Source organism: Girardinichthys multiradiatus, chromosome Y (assembly GCF_021462225.1).
Source record: "Girardinichthys multiradiatus isolate DD_20200921_A chromosome Y, DD_fGirMul_XY1, whole genome shotgun sequence".
In the NCBI taxonomy this organism is placed as follows: Eukaryota; Metazoa; Chordata; class Actinopteri; order Cyprinodontiformes; family Goodeidae; genus Girardinichthys; species Girardinichthys multiradiatus.
Genome location: NC_061818.1, coordinates 27,096,643 through 27,113,725, shown reverse-complemented (window position 1 = coordinate 27,113,725; position 17,083 = coordinate 27,096,643). Strand labels below are relative to the sequence as shown.

General features: G+C 42.1%; 1 protein-coding gene across 1 annotated transcript in view; it reads left to right on the top strand.

The window, feature by feature from the left end:
- Nucleotides 1-16,277, top strand: part of LOC124864971 (potassium channel subfamily T member 2-like) — a 102,337-nt gene extending 86,060 nt beyond the window's left edge. Inside the window, exons 29-37 of the mRNA XM_047359926.1 lie at nucleotides 8,882-8,953; nucleotides 9,560-9,694; nucleotides 9,793-9,904; nucleotides 10,508-10,609; nucleotides 10,715-10,798; nucleotides 10,889-11,017; nucleotides 15,329-15,674; nucleotides 15,852-15,936; nucleotides 16,052-16,277. Coding sequence (XP_047215882.1) covers nucleotides 8,882-8,953; nucleotides 9,560-9,694; nucleotides 9,793-9,904; nucleotides 10,508-10,609; nucleotides 10,715-10,798; nucleotides 10,889-11,017; nucleotides 15,329-15,674; nucleotides 15,852-15,936; nucleotides 16,052-16,094 — 1,108 coding nt within the window. The 3' untranslated portion in view covers nucleotides 16,095-16,277. The remainder of the gene's footprint in view (nucleotides 1-8,881; nucleotides 8,954-9,559; nucleotides 9,695-9,792; nucleotides 9,905-10,507; nucleotides 10,610-10,714; nucleotides 10,799-10,888; nucleotides 11,018-15,328; nucleotides 15,675-15,851; nucleotides 15,937-16,051) is intronic.
- Nucleotides 16,278-17,083: the final 806 nt, after the last annotated feature.

Here is a 17,083-nt window from a genome sequence, read left to right as displayed (position 1 = left end):
TTGTCAGCTCACAAAATTCATAGTAACTATAGAAGGTGTGGGCTTTTATTTTGGAAGTTTCAGTAAGCCTGTTTCAAAGGACCAGCATAGTCCCATTCCCATCACCGGCTGAACTCCAACAGTAGTGTAATGCCCAGTTCTGCAATGATCTATTGTTTAAAGTGTAAAGGCTTTTATTTTGTAGAGCATGTTTTGTCTTATTCTGAAAACCTAGTATGGGTGTCCTTTCAGGTCTGGGTTAGTTGCATTGGTTAAATAGAACCCGCTTGCTATTTAAAAATCCTTTTCTATGCTCTTGTGAGCTCACAAAATCCATAGTAACTATGGGGGGTTGAGGCTTTTATTTTGAAAGTTTCAGTAGGCTTTATTTTAAAAGGCCAACATGGTCCTATTTCCAATACTGGGGGAGCTCCAACAGTAGTGTGAAGCCCACTCCTGCAATCATCTATTGTTTAAAGGCTTTTATTTTATAGAGCAGATTTTGTCTTATTTTGAAAATCAAGCATGGTTGTCCTTTCAGGTCTGGGTTATTTCTATTAGTTATATAGAACCTGCTTGCTATTGTAAAACCATTGTGTATGTTATTATAAGCTTTAAATAATCATTAGTAAGCATGGAGGGTTGATGAAAGAAATTGACCTTTAGGGTCAATCACTGTTGTCTGGGTGTTGGAACAGCAGTACATGCTGTTTAAGTTCCCCACACAACATGGCCGCCATGTAGTTGCCCCCTATGAAGCTGGTCAAAGGGTTAGGGGTCGGGTCAGGTTTAAGCCATAGAAATGAATGAATATCAATGAAAGTCAATGCAAAGTCCTCAGAAAGATAGTAATCCATGCATGTGTGTGTGTGGGTGTGTGTCTGTGTGTGGTGTGTGGTGTGTGTGTGTGTGTGGGTGTGTGTCCCAGTGTGAGACACAGAGAGGCAGAAAGAAAGACAGAATCACATCCAGACATATACAGTAGGAGATACACAGAGCTATAAATAGAACAGTGAGGAATGAATCAGCCAATCAGCAAAGAGCGTCAGTGTAACTTGACACCTGCTGTTTCTCACTCACGCAGCACCTCTCTCTCTGTCTCCCCTGGTCTAGGCTTTATAACATGGAGGCGCATGCTCCCGAACAACTGGCCATAACTCTGAAACCGTAGGGGCGATCGATGTCATTCTTGGACCGTTTTTATCAGAACGGACAGGGGAACATTAATATTCATCCTTTATTTTTGAAAATATAATAATAAAGACACAACACTGGGTGAAAAGTAAGGGAAAATGGAGAAAAAGGCAAAAATGCCTGAACATGCTCCCGAACAAAGTCTAATATCTCGGAATCCGTACATGGTATTTGAAAATTTTTTAAACTGTGGGCGACAGCTGTCCCTCGTCCCCAATCATGGATATTTTCATAGCTCTATGTCATTCACAGTATAAAATATGATTTTTGAAAGAAATGGTGTCACTCATGGATTACAGGTCAAGCTCTCATTGAAAATACATGGGAGAAGGCCTACAGAAATCTACTGACTCTTGGCGATCGAGGGGTGTTTGACAGAAATCTATGAGACTTAGAACAATTTTGAAATTATTGTGTGAAAGCAGAGGCCCGGCCCTACAATCTGACCGAAAATTGTGGCTGTAGAGCGAAATTTGTGGCCGTGAGGGCCAGTTGAAACTCATTTTTCCTGAAAAAAATCCCCTCTTTCTACACTCTAGTAACTGCCATCTCCACTGTTAAAGAGTGTGATTTTCTCTCAAACTTTGTGTCGCTTGGAGTCTAATTTTAGAGAAACCGTAGCAGTTATCAACAAACCGTTTTCACTTCTGAAGAGCCGGCGGATTTTCCTACAAACTGAAAGTCAAACTGTGTTTCTAGGTGAAAGTATGGCGATACAACAGAGCCTCAAAAACAGTGAATTTTGAGGATTTCTTCCGCCCCTGACTCCATTCATTCCTATGGGATTTTTGGGCTCGGTTTTTCGTTAATTACGTCGCCATAGTAACTCAAAACGCCAATAAAAGTAATAGCACACCTCACGGGACCGAGCCGGTCGTTTTGATGTATAAATTGTGGGGGTGCACGCAGCGGTTCGGGCCGCATTAATTTTGACGGAAGAAAAATAAATAAACTAGAAAATTTCGGAAGAAATTTAGACGGGGCCTGCCTCTTGGTGCGTTTTGCTCCGACCAGAGCTTGCTATTTTTTTTTTATTTCATTGTCTATGCTATTTTCTATGCTATTATCAGCTTAAAATATTACTAGTAACTCTGGAGGACTCAGGCTTTTATTTTGAAATTTTCAATAAGCCTTATTTTAAATGGGCAACACTAGGTGAGCTCCAACATTAGTGTGAAGCCCAGTCCTGAAATGATCTATTGTTTAAAATGCAAAGGCTTTTATTTTGTAGAGCATGTTTTGTCTTATTTTGAAAGTCCAGCATGGCTGTACTTTCAGGTCTGGGTTAGTTGCATTGGTTAAATAGAACCCGCTTGCTATTTAAAAATTCTATGCTCTTGTGAGCTCACAAAATCCATAGTAACTATGGGGGGTTGAGGCTTTTATTTTGAAAGTTTCAGTAACCCATATTTCAAGCATAGTCCCATTTCCAACACCGGGTGAACTCCAACAGTAGTGTAATGCCCAGTTCTGCAATGATCTATTGTTTAAAGTGTAAAGGCTTTTATTTTGTAGAGCATGTTTTGTCTTATTCTGAAAACCTAGTATGGGTGTCCTTTCAGGTCTGGGTTAGTTGCATTAGGTTACATAGAACCTGCTTGCTATTCTAAAATCCATTTTCTATGCTCATTGTGAGCTTCACAAAATCCATAGTAACTATGGAGGGTGTGAGGCTTTTATTTTGAAAGTTTCAGTAGGCTTTGTATTTCAAAGGACCAGCATGGTCCCTATTCCCATCACTGGGGGAGCTCCAACAGTAGTGTGAAGCAATCATCTATTGTTTAAAGGCTTTTATTTTGTAGAGCAGGTTTTGTCTTATTTTGAAAATCAAGCATGGTTGTCCTTTCAGGTCTGGGTTATTTCTAATAGTTATATAGAACATGCTTGCTATTGTAAAACCATTCTGTATGTTATTATAAGCTTTAAATAATCATTAGTAAGCATGGAGGGTTGATGAAAGAAATTGACCTTTAGGGTCAATCACTGTTGTGTGGGTGTTGGAACAGCAGAACATGCTGTTTAAGTTCCCCACACAACATGGCCGCCATGTACTTGCCCCCTATGAAGCTGGTCAAAGGGTTAGGTGTCAGGTCAGGTTTAAGCCATAGAAATGACTGAAAATCAATGAAAGTCAATGCAAAGTCCTCAGAAAGATAGTAATCCATGCATGTGTGTATGTGTGTTTGTCTGTGTGTGTGTGGGTGTGTGAGTGGGTGTGGGTGTGTGTGGGTGTGTGTCCCAGTGTGAGACACAGAGAGGCAGAAAGAAAGACAGAATCACATCCAGACATATACAGTAGGAGATACACAGAGCTATAAATAGAACAGTGAGGAATGAATCAGCCAATCAGCAAAGAGCGTCAGTGTAACTTGACACCTGCTGTTTCTCACTCACGCAGCACCTCTCTCTCTGTCTCCCCTGGTCTAGGCTTTATAACATGGAGGCGCATGCTCCCGAACAACTGGCCATAACTCTGAAACCGTAGGGGCGATCGATGTCATTCTTGGACCGTTTTTATCAGAACGGACAGGAGATCGAGAATATTAACACATTTGTGTTGAAAATATAATAATTAAGGCACAACACTGGGTGAAAAGAGAGGGAAAATGGAGAAAAAGGCAAAAATGCCTGAACATGCTCCCGAACAAAGTCTAATATCTGGGAATCCGTACATGGTATTTGAAATTTTTTTAAACTGTGGGCGACAGCTGTCCCTCGTCCCCAATCATGGATATTTTCATAGCTCTATGTCATTCACAGTATAAAATATGATTATGGCAAGAAATGGTGTCACTCATGGGTTACAGGTCAAGCTCTCATTGAAAATACATGGGAGAAGGCCTACAGAATCTACTGACGTCTTGGCGATCGAGGGTGTTTTGACAGAAATCTATGAGACTTAGAACAATTTTGAAATTATTGTGTGAAAGCAGAGGCCCGGCCCTACAATCTGACCGAAAATTGTGGCTGTAGAGCAAAATTTGTGGCCGTGAGGGCCAGTTGAAACTCATTTTTCCTGTAAAAAATCCCCTCTTTCTACACTCTAGTAACTGCCATCTCCACTGTAAAGAGTGTGATTTTCTCTCAAACTTTGTGTCGCTTGGAGTCTAATTTTAGAGAAACCGTAGCAGTTATCAACAAACCGTTTTCACTTCTGAAGAGCCGGCGGATTTTCCTACAAACTGAAAGTCAAACTGTGTTTCTAGGTGAAAGTATGGCGATACAGCAGAGCCTCAAAAACAGTGAATTTTGAGGATTTCTTCCGCCCCTGACTCCATTCATTCCTATGGGATTTTTGGGCTCGGTTTTTCGTTAATTACGTCGCCATAGTAACTCGAAACGCCAATGCTTCGCAATGCACTGCTCTCCTATGCAATGCTTGGGCAGGCCCCAATAAAGAGACCAGTTTAGAGGTGCATAGTAATAGGTGCCTGCCATGCATTGCAAAGCCCACACCTTCCATACTTAATAATGATTTTTTAAGCTTATAATAGCATTAATAATGATTTTTAAATAGCAAGCAGGATCTATATAACTAATGGAACTAACCCAGACCTGAAGTGACAACCATGCTGGATTTTCAAAATAAGACAAAACATGCTCTACAAAATAAAAGCCTTTAAACAATAGATGATTGCTTCACACTACTGTTGGAGCTCCCCCAGTGATGGGAATGGGACTAATTTTTTAAACTGACAATAGCATAGACAATGATTTTAAAATAGCAAGCATGTTATATATAATTAATCGAACTAACCCAGACCTGAAAGGACAACCATGCAGGACATTCAAAATAACACCTAGACATACTTTAAAAAATAAAAGTATTTGTATTTCATACAGCGATAATTGCAGCTTTGGTCTTAACACTACTGCTGGGACTCAGTGATGGAAATTGGTCTACTTTATCCTTTCAAAAGATAAGCCTCAACATTCCTTAGTTGGGGCTTGCCATAGCAGTAGAGGGATAGGAGTGAATGGGCTTGCTTCATTGCTCCCAGTGATATTGCAAAGAGTCACCTATTATTATCCACATCTAAACTGGATATATTTATAGGGCTTACCATGGCAATGCAAGGAGGCATAAGCTTAAGTCGGCCACAGCTTGGCTCTGGTGCCAGAAGCACGCACCAAGAGGCAGGCCCCGTCTAAATTTCTTCCGAAATTTTCTAGTTATTATTATTCTAAAATTGTGCCGTTCAAGGTGGCAGCAGGTTGGAGTAGCTGTTACTTTTGATTTTGATTTATTCTTTTTTGGGAACTATTCCTCTTGTGGTGGATACAGTTGATTTTTTTTTTTTTTTTTGGACAACTGTCCTCTCCAGTGTCAGATGCTGTGCAGCTTGGAGGATTTTTCCTAATACTTTATATTTTTGGATATTTGTTATAATGCATTGCCATGGCAACGGGGTTGCTTCTTACAACTGGGAGAAGCTGATTAATATCTCAAAAGCTCAAATAATACTTCAACTACAACCCCAGATCCCTGATGAGTTGAAAAGGAGACGCCATGGATGCAGAGCAGGAGCTAAGAGAAGAGAGAGAAGGAGGAAGTTCAAACCATCTCTTCCATTGATTATGATGGGAAATGTGAGTTGGGAAACAAGTTGGGTGAACTCCAAGCCCTACAAAGGACCCAGCCAGAGTACCAGGCATGCAGTATTATGTGTTTTACTGAGACATGGCTGCAGGATCATATCCCCGACTCCAGCGTCTCTTTGCCGGGCTTTTTAACCATACGAGCAGACAGATATTTAAAGAGGAGCGTCAAATGTAAAGGAGGTGGACTGGCAGTACTCGTCTCTGCCGTCCAGATATTGAACTGTTGGCAGTAAGTTTTTGTCCATATTATTTACCCAAAGAGTTCACCAGTGTTATTCTGGCAACAGTTTATGTTCCACCTTGCGCTGTTGCCGACACTGCATGTGATGCCATCAGCTCAGTTGTTGCTGAGCTACAGACACAAAACCCCAATGCTTTTGTGGCAATTTCTGGTGATTTTAACCATGCTTCGCTCTCTGCTACACTTCCAACGTTTCAACAGTTTGTCAGCTGCTCTACCAGAGAAAACAAAATATTGGATCTGTTTTATGTAAATGTCAAGGACTCATACATCTCTACAGCAAGACCTCCTCTAGGCAAATCAGATCACAATCTTGTTTTTCTCTGCTCGAAATATAAGCCCCTTGTTCAGAGGCAACCTGTAACAAAGAGGACTGTGAGACAATGGTCACAGGAAGCTGAAGAAGCTCTGCAAGGTTGCTTTTAGGCTACAGACTGGGACGCACTCTGCCAGCCACATGGAGAGGACATCAATGCCATGACTGAGTGTGTAACCGACTATATAAACTTCTGTGTGGATAACACCATTCCCACCAGAACCGTGAGATGCTTCCCCAATAACAAACCTTGGATCACCAGTGACCTGAAGGACCTGCTTAACAAGAAAAAAAGAGTCTTCAGAGAGGGAGACAGAGAATTATTGAGGAGTTTACAGAAGCAACTTAAAGTCAAGATAAGAGACAGCAAGGACATGTACAAGAAGAAGCTGGAGAGCAAGCTCCAGCAAAACAATATCAGAGATGTGTGGACAGGGATGAACAAGATCACCGGCTTCAGGCAGAGGGATGATCGGACTGAAGAAGGTCTGGACAGAGCCAATGAACTGAACACATTCTTCAATAGGTTCAGTTCAGAAACAAACTTCTCATTCTCCTCTCCTGCTCACAGCCAAACAGACATTCCACCTTCCTTTGACCCACAGGACCCACAGCTGTCCAGTAACACCACATTTTTTATCTTCCACCTCAGCCCTAGACCCTAGACCCTTCTGCTTCTACATGTTTGCCTTCAACCATATCAGAAGATGCTGATGCTTCCTTTGCTTCCCCCTTCCACCTGTGTGTCTCAAGAAGTCAGGTGAAGAGACAACTGGAGAGACTGAATAGGAATAAGGCTGCAGGTCCAGATCATGTCAGCCCTAGAGTCCTGAAGGCCTGTGCAGAGCAGCTCTGTGGGATTCTGCAGCACCTCTTCAACCTTAGCCTGGCCCAGAAGAAGGTTCCGGTGTTGTGGAAGACCTCCTGTCTTGTTCCGGTACCAAAGAAAACTCACCCATCAGTCCTCAATGACTATAGACCCGTTGCCCTGACATCTCACATCATGAAGGTCCTAGAGTGACTCCTGTTGGCCCACTTGAGTAAGCAAACAGTAAACCATCAGGACCCCCGTCAGTTTGCTTATGGCTGTGGAGTTGGAGTTGAAGATGCCATCATACACCTGCTTCAACAAACCCACTGTCATCTGGACAAAGCTAGTAGCACTGTGAGGATCATGTTGTTTGATTTCTCCAGTGCATTTAATACAATCCAACCTGATTTGCTTTGTCAGAAACTCGAGAAGACTCAGGTGGAGGCCTCAACAATCTCCTGGATCAAAGACTACCTGACAAACAGACCACAGTTTGCAAGACTGAAGGGTTATGAGTCTAACCAGGTAGTCAGCAGTACAGGAGCACCACAGGGTGCTGTACTCTCACCATTCCTCTTCACTATGTACACCTCAGACTTCCAGTACAAGACAGACTCCTGTCATCTGCAGAAATACTCGGATGATTCTGCAGTTGTGGGGTGGATCAGAGATTAACAAGAAGCTGAGTACAGTAAGGTGGTGGACCGCTTTGTGGCATGGTGTGGAAACAATCATCTCATTTTGAACGTGACTAAAACAAAGGAGATGATTGTAGATTTTAAGAGAAACAGGAATAAGTCAAAAACTATTTCTATCATGGGAGAAGAAGTGGAGGGGGTGGAGGAATATAAATACCTCGGTGTTCACCTGGACAACAGACTAGAGTGGAGATGCAACTGTGAAGCCATCTACAAGAAGGGACTGAGTAGACTGTACTTCTTGAGGAAGCTTAGGTCCTTTGGTGTTTGCAGCAAGATGCTGCATATCTTCTATAAGTCTGTTGTGGAGTGTGATCTCTTCTGCCATCATCTGCTGGGGAAGCAGCATCAGAGCCGGGGACTTAAAAAAACTCAACAAGCTGATAAAAAAGGCTGGCTCTGTTCTGGGGACTCCTCTGGAACCTCTGGAAATCATTGTGGAAATACGGATTCTTCATAAAATGAAGAACATTATGGAGAACCCTGAGCATCCTCTTCATCAGACTGTCGCACAACAACAGAGTGTCTTCAGTCGGAGGCTTCTTTAGATCTGCTGTAAGACGGAGCGCTACAGGAGATCCTTCCTGCCCACAGCCATCAGCATCTACAACGGCTCTTTGAAGAAACCTTCATAATGAGCTACAACAACATTTAATTTCCCTTTGGAATTAATAAAGTATTTTTGAATTGAATTGAATTGAATAATTGGTCTCTTCTCAAAAGAGCAAGTGGGGCTGACCAACTGAGCTATTGGCCATGCAAGTAAGACGACTGGTGACATGCTGAATGCTTTCAGCACACGTCCTGTTTTGTGGCAGCTACACAAATGCAGTCAGCCAAATAAGAGTGGAATTCAATAAAAAAGGCAATAAAATGCTGAGTCACTCCTGTATAGTGCTGTTATTTTCAGCTTTCTCAAAAGGCCTTTTGTCTCTTCAGTAAATTCAATATAAAGGGAGGCCAGACAGGAGCTGTGAGAACGTTTGCTCTATCTTTGGCGTGTAAGAATCGCTCATAAATCTGCTTTCCTATTCGTTTAGACCTGAAGCAGACTTTCTGGAAGCCATCTGTTGGTTCCCAATGGTCTTCTACACAGTGGGCTCCATAGAAAAGTAAGACCAAATGTATATCTTTACCTTTTTACCAATGTTTTCTAGGTACAGAACTCATAACCCTTAATGTTTTTCCACGTTTTGTCACCATACAGACACAAGTGTGTGTGTGTGTGTGTGTGTGTGTGTGTGTGTATGAGCAATTTAGATCAAAGCACATCCGTGTTCTAAATGTAGCTGAGAATTTGTGGCAAGACCTGAAAATTGAGTTCCCAGACACTCTGAATCCAGTTTCACTATTTAGTTCTGTATTATTTGTGAAGAAAGATGAAAATCTCATATCCTGTTCATTCCACTAATTATTATGTTGGTGTATCAAACAATAACATTGTGGTTTTAGGTGACAGAATGTAAATAATAAAAAAAAGAAAAATTATTATTTTTGCAAACCAACCTTCTTCATTTCTACATTCCAGTTTGTTCATGTTAAATATCATTTTTTCTTGTGCATGAGAGTTACTTATGGGGTACCACAAGGTTCAGTGTTTGGGCCAATTCTCTTTACTATAAATATTACTACTATAAATACTGATGCTTTATATAAAATATCAAGTAAACAATCTGCTGTGTGTGGTATTAAAAACCTTATTGATTCCCTTTCTGTAGTCTGGACAGCCTGTTGCGATGCGGAATCACTTTTGCCGACACTATGGTGGTGTTCGACAAAGAGAGCTCCATGATTGCAGAGGAGGACTACATGGCTGATGCAAAAACAATCGTTAATGTCCAGACACTATTCAGGTCCGCTCCACCAAAACTTTCAAATTTAACAAACAAGGTTGATGTGTTTTTTTTTCCCGTAATATTTTTATTATTGTTCCTGTTCTTTTCCTTCCCAGACTGTTTCCGGCTCTTAGCATCATCACAGAGCTCACACATCCTGCAAACATGCGCTTCATGCAGTTCAAAGTCAAGGACCACTATTCCCTGGCTCTGTCCAAATTGGAGAAGGTAGCGGCACTGAAAGCTCAAACACTCTTTTTACATCTTATTTTCATTCACTTATTATAAGTCATAGTCGTAACATAGAAAAAAAGGAAATGAGCGTAATAAATACTTCTGTTTATTAAAATGTTTATAGTCTCAGTGGAATAGAAATGATGAAGGAAAAGCATGGTAATGATCTTTTGCTTCAAAGTCTGGAGATTTGTTGTTATTGTTAATGTTCTCAGTGGCAGTTAATGTGTCTCACTCTGGGTATTAATAGAAGCCATTAAAATGCAGTAATTTAGCCAATGTCTGACATCCCCTTTTTGAATATTTTTCAAATTGGTCCGACATTACGAAAACAGAATTGTCTGTCTGTATTGACGGCCTTTTATGTTGTCTAACTGGTGTACTCTCACACTAAATATAAATTGGGGCAGTTGGATTTAATTTGGTCTTAAGACTGAATGTCAGTCTGTCTGTAATAAAGTATTGTGTGCTGTTTTGCCCTCACTGGAGAAAGGTTTGATACAGGAAGAGCTTAAAGAAAGTACAGACTCCTCTGATCCTCTCAGAAAGCCAGTGAAGTCTGATATCTAGCTTTGCGACCCTGTGTTTGATCTACAGAAAGAAAGAGAGAAAGGCTCCAACCTGGTCTTTATGTTTCGCCTGCCATTTGCTGCCGGAAAGGTGTTCAGTGTTAGCATGCTGGACACTCTCCTCTACCAGGTTTCAAACACACTCTCCCTGAATAACAAGTATCCCTCTTCTTTTTTCTTTTATCCTAGTAATGACTTGCATCTTGTTGACTTGTTTGTTGTGATTCCCTGTCAGTCATTTGTGAAGGACTACATGATCTCCATCACCAGGCTGCTGCTCGGTTTAGACTCTATGCCTGGCTCAGGTTTCCTCTGTGCTGTGAGTAGCATAAAAACAAGCAACTGGATTTTAGTTTGGTTGAACAGATAATCGTCTCAGAGACTGATTGTTGTTTTGTTTTGTTTCCAGATGAAAATCACAGAGGACGATCTGTGGATTCGAACCTACAGGAGGCTCTTTCAGAAACTATGTTCCTCCACTGGAGACATTCCTATAGGCATCTACCGTACAGAGGCCCACAAGCTTCCAGTGTCTGAGGTAACCTGTTTTCATTTAGTAACTTTGCTGTTACACACATAAACAAACACCTGAAACACAGCTTCCCTTTAGGAATGTTTTTTGTTCAAAATATTCTCCACAATAATTTTGTGGACCGTAAAACATCCTGAGGTTCAGTCGCTCATCTGTTCAGGGTGAGTCCCTCCTTGTGGAGACACTAGTCAATCTAAAATTGATAGCATCAAAAAATATTTTATTTATTTAAAGGGAATAAGCTAACCTGGTCCCATGTGAAAAAGCTGCCACATTGGAGGGTTTTCAAGCATAAATGGCCAGGTCAAGGTCCTGCCACATCATTTCAAACTGATCTAAGTTTGGACTTTGACTAGATTGTTTCAAAACACTGTTTTAGAATAACACCAGCAAGTCCACCCATGCAATTGAGCCTAAGGTCATGAACTGATGGTCAGACATTCTCCTTCTGGACCTTTTGCTAGAGAGCAGAATTCATGGTTCTATCAATAACAGCAAGTCGACCAGGTCCTGAAGCAGCGAGACCATGCCAGCCTTAGACCATCACGCTACTACGTGTTATAGAACAGCAAAACTCTGCACACACATGGAATGAATTCACACAATTTCTTAAAATACAAGAATTTATTAACAAAAATAAGTCAACTCAAAGTCAAACATATTTCAATCAACAAACTCTTTACTATGCTAAAACAATCCAACTAAACTACCAAGCAGAATTAAAGAATAATGAAGATTAATGGGCTATGTACAATATAAACAGGTTGATTAAAGATGATTGAAATCATGACCAAAAGAGTGATGCAACATTACCATGCAATGTTTATGTTTGAGAACCAAGGATTATCTTGAAGAATCTGGAAATGAAGTTAAGTTAGTCTTGGAACTAACTTAGGCAATAATCAGCAACATTTAGACAACCATTCACAATGCAAGATCAGATAAAATATTATTTTAATAAAATAAAATTTTAAAGAATGATCTGCTGAATAAAACCAACCTTCAGGATGACCATTTCTCAATAGTGTTTAATTAGCTGCCTTTATTTATTAAAATAATATGTAAAGAAATATTATTTTGAATAAGAACCAAATCTTTGAGAAATGGGCTTAATTGTTCGTTCGTTCGTAGTCTTCCGCTTATCCAGGACCGGGTCGCGGGGGCAGCAGACTCAGCAGAGACGTCCAGACATCCCTCTCTCCAGACACCTCCTCCAGTTCCTCCAGCCCAAGGCGTTCCCAGGCCAGCCGAGAAACATAGTCCCTCCAGCGTGTCCTGGGCCGTCCCCTGGGCCTCCTCCCGGTGGGACGTGCCTGGAACACCTCCCGAGGAAGGCGTCCAGGAGGCATCCGATATAGATGCCCGAGCCACCTCAACTGGCTCCTCTCGATGTGGAGGAGCAGCGGCTCTACTCCGAGCCCCTCCCGGATGGCCGAACTCCTCACCCTATCTCTAAGGGAGTGCCCGGCCACCCTACGGAGGAAGCTCATTTCAGCCGCTTGTATCCGTGATCTCGGGCTTAATTGTGTTACTTAGTTATCAAGTTTAGTAAAAGAGTATTCAGGAAAATATTATTTTACTGGATTGAAAACTAACAACCTTTTTGGGTAAATGATCTTTAGCAGGCAAGCACGTGTTCTTAGCTGTTAGTGGTTAAAGCTAACAATAGAAGCTTAAACCTTATCATCCGAATCAAACACATACCTTTAAAATACCATTAAATGCATAAGAGTGGACGGAGCGTTATGGCCGATCTTCTGTGTTTAAAATCACCCTTCAAATAAAGTTTGTCTCATCTTTAAAAAAAACACAAACAGAGAACACATAAACTGAGCACATGTGCTGAGCAGATAATCTGCTAGCACTAAGATGGCTGAGTTTTCAACATAAACAAAACCAAACGTCATACAACAAAAAATGTTTAGATTATTTCATTCCAAACTACTTCTCTCTGCCCAAAACACAACCTCTTACGTGAACCGTGCTGAGGAAAAGTTGTCCGGGACGACAAAGTTGGAGGAAGCATCCACAGTGAACAAAGGGTTAACTTGCAGCTAACCTCCGTAGCTGTGGGGTGGGGTGGCTCGTTCTTTCGGCCGGCCGAACTGCACGTTACAGCTGTAACAACGGGGATACAGTCCCGTTGTCCTTCCTTCGGACCGGGAAAACTGCTCCACTCGGCGTTGTAGAGACAGGGTCTCTGCTGGGAATTCTCTGGAACACAGTTTGCTTCTGTAGACCTCAGAGAGAAAGGTCAAGCAACGCTTGTACTTTGATTATCCCGTTCATGAATGAATAACGGATATACAAATAGCAATTAATTCCTACTTAACTTAGTGCATATGATCGCGTGATCGTATGACACTCTTGGATCCAGTTAAAAAAGTTATGTCTGTTTGCCCACAAAGAGACATTAGCACGCTGCGTCCCTCCGTCCAGGTCCTCTGGGGACCCGTGTGGAAGAGGTCAGCTTGTTGCAAAAGCAGGGTTTTTATTCGGACAGTGACATCACGGAAGGTCCGCTGTTATTCCGTTTCTGGCTGTGCTGGAAGTAGGTTAATGTGATTTGTTTTGAAAGTTCCAGAAAAGCTCGTACTGGCCATTCATGTTGTCACCATGGCTGGGTCCCAACAGTTTGTTGGGAGCAGTGATGGTTATAAAGTCTAACAGCTGCTGGGAGGAAGGATCTGCGATAACACTCCATTGTGCACGAGGATGCAGTAGTCTGACACTGAAGGACCACTCCAGTTCTGCAACAGCTTCATAAAAGGGGAAGAGAAGTTGTCCACCAGTGTTGTTATTTTTGCTAGAGTCCTTCTTTCTCTCACCACCTACACTGGGTCGAGGGGGCATCCTAGGGCAGAGCTGGCCTTCCTAATGAACTAACCTCCTCCTCTCAGCTGTAGATAAGCTGCTGCTCCAACAAGCTACACCATAGAAGATGGATGTTGCCATCACAAAGTCAAAATAAGTCTCAAGTAGTGCCTCCTGCACTCCAAAGGATCTCAATCTCTTTAGTGGGTAGATTCTGGTTTAACCCTCCCTGTAAAGAGCATCAGTGTTGTGACTCCAGCCCAGTTTATTGTTCAGGTGTGCACCCAGGTGCTTATAAGAGAACATTATCTCAACATCAGTTCCCTGGATGTTCACCAGTGTCAGTGAGGTGGGCCTGCGGCTGTGGAGATCCACCACCAGCTTCTTAGTTTTCCTCATGTTGATCAGGAGGTGGTTCTGCTGGCACCAGTCTGTGAAATCCTCTGTCCACTATCTGTGTTAATAGTTGTCCTCACCTGTGATGAGCCCGAGTCATCAGAGAATTTTTGTCGATGGCAACCTAGGGAGTTGATGGAGAGGTCTGCAGTTTAGAGGGTGAATAGGAATGGCGCCAGCACAGTTCCTCGTACTGCAGACCAGCTTGTCAGAGATACATTCCCGTGTCCTCACATATTGCGGGTGGCCAGTGAGGTGGTCCAGTATCCACTTGGACTGATGGTGGTCCAATTCTGACAGCTCCAGCTTATCCCTTTGAAGTCCAGGCTGGATGGTATTAAAAGCACCTGGAGAAATCAAAGAACATGATCTTCACAGTGCTTTCAGGCTTCTCCAGGTGGGCCACACCTCAGTGCAGGAGGTCAATTATCATTTGGTCAAGCCTCTCCAGCACAACCACAGATATATTATGATCAACAAGTTCTTTAGTTTGATTAATGTGTTCAACAGCCTGTGAGATGCCTTTCCTAAGGTGGCAAGAGTTGTCATTGTCCCTGAGCTCCAAAGCTTCGATTTCCCTACTCAGCTGGTAATGGCAGTTGAAAACAAGCCTTTGTCGCTTGTTTTGACCTCCATAGTGATTGACCTCCATAGTGGGGTTTCCTCAAGAATCTAAGATATCTGTGGCATGGATCTTGACAGTAGGTGGTGCAATGCTGCAAACCTCGACCAAAGATAGGTTAAGAAGAGCTCCTCAGAAGAAATTGTTAAATAATGACTTAAAGCTCACTACGCTGCATGTCTCTCTGTTCATATTGCAAGCTTTTCAGCCCTGCACATTCATCAGTTGATGCGTGTAACTATTTTTCTTCTGTGAACATGTTTCTGCTTTGCTTATGTCTTTCCCAGTTATTCAACACTCATAAAAACAACATATAAAAGTAGAGTGTAATTTAAAAAAGGCTTCCAAATGCTTCTTAAAATGGGAGTATTTTCCCTGTAAAAGGTTATTTCTTTATATATATTTGAGTGTGAGATTATGCTATTGCAAAACAGATACATTTATTGAAAGGCTTTTTACACCAAACTTTTTTTTATGTTATTCAGTCCCAGGTATCCATCACAGTCGAAGACTACGAGGACACCAGAGAACCCAGAGAACTTCTCTTGTCCCGCACTGGCGCTCACCGTAACTCCACCTCCTCAGAGCCCATCTCCACCTCCTCCCACTCCTCTGACCACCCACTGCTCCGGAGGAAGAGCATGCAGTGGGCGAGGCGGCTGAGCAGGAAGGGAGGTCGGGGATTGAGTGGAGCCAAAGGTGGTCCAGGCAGTGCGGCAGAGAGGATCAGCCAGCAGAAACTGAATCTGTTCAGGCGCTCAGAAAGACAGGAGCTCAATTCACTGGTGCGAACGAGGATTAAACATTTGGGCCTTTCTCCAACTGGGTTTAGTAAGTTGTAGTTTGGAGCGTATTGTTTTTCTGTTATTGTTATTTTTGGACTTCAACTGGTGTCCATTTTTCTCAAAATTTACACTTCTGCTGTTTGAGCAGATGCAGCTTCTCCTGTTCTCTATCCTGTGCTGAGTTTATTTCCTGCTTCTTTAACCACTTTCCGTCCTGTGTCAGATGGGATGACAGACCAAGGCAACAGGCTGTCGTACATTCTCATCAACCCCTCTCCAGACACCAGGCTCGACCTGCATGACGTTGTGTGAGTGAGAAACTCCATTTATAAGTGATGGTGCTGTAATGTGAACCCAGCATGAAAGCCACAATTAGAACAGAATTCAATTCAATCAATTTCCCTGACTGTGTCCGATCCGCAGGTACCTGATAAGACCAGACCCCCTCTCTCTAGTGCCCAATTAAGGAAGCAGCAGAAAGTGCAGCGCTGGACTATCAGAGAGCCGCAGGTTTGATACACAGGATAGCACACACCTGTGAAGGAGATAAAAAGGACAAAACTCAGAACACTGCCAAGAGGACAGGACCAACATCAATACATTCATGAAGGAGAAATCCACAGAAGAAAGAGATGGCGCAGAGCCCCTGTATTTTAAGGATGGTTTTTGTGCCAGGCGTGCAAGGACCTTTTATGTACTGATAGGAAAGTTTTATTTATGCACCTTCCTATTTTCAGCTGAGAACTGCGGACACAGAAGTGCATTTAATGTAAAACTATATGTATTTATAACTGTTAATGCGCATGTTAAGTAATACATCATGTACTGTATCTGCAGTGTGTATATACAGGGCCAAAGGTTTTCACACCCCTTGAATTTTTTACTTACCCTGCCACATTACAACCATAAACATCAATGCATCGTATTGAGGAAGTGTTTTTTTTTTTTAAGTAATGTTCGGTTCACTTCCAGCCTTCAAAAGTCACCAAATAACAGCATTCACCTGTGTGTAGTTTAGTCTCAGTATAAATACAGCCTTTCGGTGAAAGCTTCAGATGTTCATTGGAGGATGTCAGGGAACAAACAGCAACAAGAGGACCAAGGAACATAGCAGAAAGGTCAGAGATGTTGTGTGAAAGTTGTGTGAAACCTGGAAATGAGGTTAGATTATAAAACAGTTTTCCAAGTTTTGAACATCTCATGGAGCACTGTTTAATCTATCATCTGAAAGTGGAAAGAATGTGGCTTAAACGCAGAGAAGAAGTCCGACAGCACATAGCAGCTATGGAGGAGCTACAGAGATTTATAGCTCAGGTAAGAGGATCAACATCTATTAATCCTGCTAACACAAATTTGGCCTTTATAGACTAGTGGCAAGAAGAACATGATTACTCAAAGAAAGCCGGTCTCATTTGTACTTCACTACAAGCCATGTAGGGGACCCAGCAAACATGT